The 5,494-nt window shown below is 37.4% G+C and overlaps 1 protein-coding gene across 1 annotated transcript; it reads right to left on the bottom strand.

The window, feature by feature from the left end:
* Positions 1–356: 356 nt before the first annotated feature.
* On the bottom strand, positions 357–5,069 carry LOC146312669 (replication protein A 32 kDa subunit-like). The gene is made up of 8 exons (XM_084739332.1): positions 4,955–5,069; positions 4,751–4,852; positions 3,031–3,144; positions 2,851–2,922; positions 2,650–2,757; positions 2,389–2,484; positions 985–1,082; positions 357–803 (listed from the first exon to the last, which is right to left on the bottom strand). Exons 1-8 carry the CDS (start codon positions 5,054–5,056, stop codon positions 722–724), a joined length of 774 nt encoding a protein of 257 aa, XP_084595458.1. The 5' UTR covers positions 5,057–5,069; the 3' UTR covers positions 357–721.
* Between the last annotated feature and the right edge of the window lie 425 nt (positions 5,070–5,494).

Genomic DNA, 5,494 nt, shown 5'->3' with positions numbered 1-5,494 from the left:
GGAATTTCGTTTGCGCTCTGTTGGTAAATTAGCACATAAACAATGTAATATTAAGCAGTTTTTGCTGCAAATGGTCTCAAAGGTGTTACATCAGTTTAGAATTTTCTTCTAAAGAACATTATGCAGTTTATGCTCTGAAAAGTTTTATGGTTAATAAACTTGCAAGCATTTTGACTGTTAGAACTGTTAAATGTTACAGGAGCTGCTACCATCTATACAACATGCAACCTTTCTGCAGTATTTACCAGGGTGGACGGCCAACAATAAGCATTGTTTGACCATTTGTTTTCCGTCTTGGATTCTGGGAAACTGAGGACTGAGTGTAGTTCTAAAAGCAAAGTGTCTTAAACAGGGCAGGAGATTTTAAAGTCTTCTTTATATCCAACAATCATGACATCATTTGCAGGGTACCCACAAATTGACCACACAAATTAATTAAAAACCAACAAAAAATATATAATCTATACATAAAAATAATCAAACAAAGAAGCCTGAACAATACTTCAGTGCAGCAATTATTTGTAGGAAAGAATAAACTGATCACCGATTTAACATCTTTAGACCAAGACATAAGGCGATCAGCTATAGTACATAATGAATAACTAAATTTAACCAAAACAATTCAGATTTATGCGACCTTAAAAATGTGGGCAGCTTTTACATCCTGATCAGCTGTAATCCAGTACTGTGATGTCTTTATGTTTCACCTGCAGGCAATCCGCTAATGATCTATCGACTTGAAATGCTGCTCATCAATGGTTGAGAAGATGTGACCTTCATTTACCAGATACATCAAGGAGGTTCTGTGCAAAAAAAGGAGACAAAATCATAATCATGTATGCAGTATGTGCAGTGACAGGGCTTACACTGGATACTGCTTGTAGTGCATCATCACCCTAATGTGCTAAAAGGACTAGTATGGACTATATAGGACAACATCCAAAATTTACAGACACCAAAAGAGGTTATGAAGTGAGGACGTACCTGATGTGTCTCATACTGAGGTGGTCCAGCTGGGTCTTCAGCTCGTGTAAGCTGATGCCTTCATGTCGGACAGAGAAACTCCTGATCACATGCAACACCTGACACACGAATCAAGACAGAATAAAGCCTCGTGCTGCTGTCTGTCACACGGCATTTCATTAAATGTTTGAAAGGTTTAATTTTTTCCATTTTTATCAACAGCCATGCGTCTCTCTAGAAACAACATCACTTAAAATAACCTGGACAGTCTTCATCACAAACTATTTTCTATAGCGAAAAAAAAGTCTAGAAATTCTCTGCTGTTGAAGTCTTATAATGCAATTTAGAACATGCCTTGTGACTATGAGCAGTGTTGTATTAATTTGTAATTGTAATTTGATTATTTACAGTAAGCAAGTGTTTCGTTTCAGCAATAAGCTGCTGTAATTTATTGCCACATTTTCTAAATCTGATCTAAATTGTTTTCTTTCCTACATTTATCATTTATTCCCCCAATCAAAAATAGATAAATACATATGCCATTAAATTCACAAAATGTAGGCATTTATTTATCAAACGTGAGAATGATATTTGTGTTTTAATCTGCTTCTGCATTTATTTACCTTTTGATTGTCCTATTTTACTTTACTGTTATTTATTAATTTATACATTTATCATATTAATTTCTGTATAATTTCCCTTTGCATTATATACACACACTTCTTGCTATACTATTATACTATTTATTTTGGATTTTGGCAGGTACAGTCCTTATGTTTATAACTCAAGGACAGGTGAAAAAAGTTTCGTTAAATACATAAATTTTCTTCACCTGTGAAACAGTTGTAAAAAACGAAAAAAAGACAGGTGATTTTTATTAATTTCAGTAATTAAGACCATTTAAGTGTTTGTTGTAATGCTAATTTTGGCCATAAGAAGCTGAAGTGAAAACGTATCCTGACAAAAAAAGAAAAATTTCCACCACAGAAAAAGAAATTCTCTTCTTTGAGACTATGGAAGCCTATTAGGGCCAACCATCATGGAAAACAAAGGAGGAAGTTTTTTTTTTCCATTTTGAGAATAAAGTTGAAATGTGGGGAATAAAGTTGAAATGCCATTTCAACTTTATTTCTGACTCTGTTGAAATACAAGTTAAAAAAAGAAAACAAAACTTTTTTCTCTTGTAATGTGGCCTTGACTTGAAAGTAAACACAGAAAGAAGCCACATGGAACAGCCACTATTGCCAACTACATAAGGATCTAAATCTAGGTCAACTTGCGTATCTATTTTTTTTGTTTTCTTTCTTATTGTTATCATGGTGGCTGGAACATGTTGCTTGGTAAATACTGTTTGGCTAAACGTCACTACCGGACAGCAGGAAAATATGTCTGATTTGGGTGACCTGAGCCTTTAAACCCACTGACCTGACCCTGGACGGTGGTCAGACCATGTGGTAAGATGCCTCCAGGACATGTTCCAGACTGCGAGGCCGCGGTGGTATTCATATTCACATCAAACGCCTGAATAAACAACATTAACACACCATTTACACAACATTACATGCTTACATACTGCAGGAACATTTGTGCACATCAAGTGATTCAAACTCGATTATGATCAGTATCAACATGCTGAGTTCTGGGAATACTTCCTGACTTTGAGAAAAGTACCACAAGTTCCTGTACCTTTCCAAAAAGCTCCATGTGGGCATATACCACTTCTAACATGTGGGATGTGATCTCATTCAGGTCCATGATACAGCGAATATTCAGGGCCAGCAATGACCTTTGACCCTAAGGCAACATAAAATGGAAATGAGTCTCATATTGTCACAAAATCAAGAACTCTGCAGTGCTCACTTCTCTTAAAAGCTCACTTCTACTTACACTGAAGCTGCGTAGACTTCCTGTAACCTTCACGTATGTTCCAGGAGAGATAAATGACATCAGAGCAGAGTCCTGCAAGAAACAATTTCAAACTGATTATTTGCTTAAAAAAAAAAAAAAAAGAAAAAAAAGCACACATTTGGTTCCCAGCTGTAGTTCTGAACAGAGCCTGCTGCTGACCTCTGTGTTCACCCACTGCTTCACACTTAAAGGTGGACCCGTCATGTCGTCCACAGAGTACTGGACATTTGTCACGAACGGAGCAAATCCCTTGACGATGCCCACCACAGACACCTGCAGAGAGACAAAGCACACAAAGAATTTGGTGACTTAAACCTATAATCTGCAAGATTTCCACACTGAAGTCTAAAACTGTGATCTGTTTTGCATTTTCACTCGTTGCTATAACTTACAGAGAAACACAGGATGCATCAGAGTGAGGAGAGAAGCTGGCAAATGTGAATAAAACTTTAATATCACATTTAATATTTCACCTCATCCATGAACATGATTTCTACTGAGTCACCTCAGATTTTCATTAACTATGGTGGCCATTTAACAATAAAGACAACAACTCCCATGATCCCACTCTGCTTCATGATGATATCAAACTACATCTTTTGTTATCGTTTTAATATGAGAGAATTATGTATTTAATTACTGTGCGTCTAAGACCAAAGAGTTTTGCATGACACCTAAGAAAGCGTGGTTGGTAAACAAGTGACCATTTCAAGATTGCAGAATTTCTCCAGATCCCAAATTTTGGAAAAACTGACAGGCTGCACTTTTCACTCCACACATTCTTAGAGACTTACAAAGTAACCCTGAGCCAGAGGTAGGACAAAGTCATTGTTTTGCAAGTCATGAGTAAGTCTCAGGTCTGGGCTATGAAGTCCTAAACTTTGTGTTTCAAATCCAAAACAATATTGTTCAATCCTGATGATGGAAACATCAGCTAACAAACCAATCTCACCTCAAGATGAATTTAGTAGGTGTTAGTTTACTAATTAGTTGTGCAAATGTGCATTTTTCTGAGCACTTTAACAGGACTACCCATGCACGTTGTCTTAAAAACTTGGTGAGTCATTTTTCTGCTGGTGTGCACCGTCAAACCCACATTTCCTCCTGTTTGCACAACATGACTCCCTGCTATCAGATTGAAAATATATTCATCAACAGGAAGATGAAATGTTGAAAAACACATTGCAAAATTTGTGATGAGAGCTTTAAGAATGTCACTTCAGTCGGTCTGTCACTTTAGTCCTGATGGAAAGCTCTCACTATTGGATGGATTGCCTTGAAGTTTGTTACAGATATTCAAGGTCCTGTGAAGATAACTTTCCTCTAACATCACCAGCAGGTTGAAGTTTTCATTCATTCAGTAAAATTACTTTTTAGATATGTTAGCACAACATTTTGACAGACTGATATACTGTCATTATGAACTTAATGATCTGACTTTTCATACAATGCCACCAATATCTTGGCAGTTTTTACATCACGCATTCAACTTCCATGGGGATAAATTGTTGATTTATGACCAAATACCTGCTAAAGTAAGGACATGTCAATCAGCTGTACTTTAGATTTAGTGCCAATTGGCAAATGTTAGCATGCTAACATGCTAATGAATAAATAATGAACATGGTAAACATAGTATGTTAGCACTGAGCCTAAAGCACACCATATCTTCAGAGTCTCAGGCATTGCTGTTGACAGGTTGATCTTTGGTCTTGGGGTGGGACAAAAGTCCTTCCTAGACAAAAGGCTAAAGTCTAACTGAAGATAAGTCTTTTTGTCATGTCCAGTCCAGACTCATAAGTTTAGTCCAAGTGATGAGGTTCAAGCCCTGTGCATAACTATAGTGACACACACACACACGTACAATTGCTTCCCATACCTGGTTCAGTTCTAAGTTGCAGATCACAAATGAATCATGGCCGACTTGAGGGGCAGATAGCAGCTGAGACACAGTGCAGGGCAAAATCTGTAGAGCTGCCCGCTGTGGAGAGATCAGGGTGAGGGAATCCATTACAGTAACACGAGCACATTTTCTTCGGATCCTTGCATCATATTTCAGTCATCGACAGAAGACAAGACACACCTTTGATATCGCTGCTTTTTGGCTGGTCATCCCACCTGGGAACTGACTACAAGCTGTGCAGAAGCAAAAGATGCAAACCATGACGTGAAAGAGATGATACATTCAAAGCTTTTTGTTGTTCGGCTCAGATATGTTACCTTACCTTGTTTCTACAAGACAAAATATCCTCAAATTAAATTGTTATATAGGCAGCTACATGTATTCTTCAGGAACATTAGACCAAAAACCTGATACTTCAGCACTATCAGAAACCAGTACATAAAGACAGGCAGGCTAGAAGAGTAAAGCTAATTTAGCTAGTAGCTTCTTTATGCCCAGGCCATCAGGTGAATTGAATTACAGCAATTACCAGTGGTGCAGCGCAGGACCAAAGACAATGAGCTGAGGAGGAAGTGGTCAGATGTAAAGGAACTTGCATGTTCTCCATTTCTTTAAAGCAGATCAGTTATCATTTCAGTTTGTTTTATTAAAAATCCATCAATTCAACAGTGATTGACAGGTGTTCACGCCACTTTTGATAAACTTCATTTAATCTCTTCA

The sequence above is a fragment of the Lutjanus erythropterus genome, chromosome 16 (genome assembly GCF_056507025.1).
Source record: "Lutjanus erythropterus isolate fLutEry1 chromosome 16, fLutEry1.hap2, whole genome shotgun sequence".
Classification (NCBI taxonomy): Eukaryota; Metazoa; Chordata; class Actinopteri; order Lutjaniformes; family Lutjanidae; genus Lutjanus; species Lutjanus erythropterus.
This window is presented reverse-complemented; position numbering and strand designations above follow the sequence as displayed.

Bases quoted from the DNA above. Each gene is read 5' to 3' on its own strand.
- LOC146312669 (XM_084739332.1), bottom strand. From the start codon at position 5,056: ATGTATCATCTCTTTCACGTCATGGTTTGCATCTTTTGCTTCTGCACA. The intron at 2,758-2,850 runs GTAAGTAGAAGT...ATGTTGCCTTAG, and splicing joins GAAGTCTACGCAGCTTCAGT to GGTCAAAGGTCATTGCTGGC. The intron at 2,485-2,649 runs GTACAGGAACTT...TTGTTTATTCAG, and splicing joins ACATGGAGCTTTTTGGAAAG to GCGTTTGATGTGAATATGAA.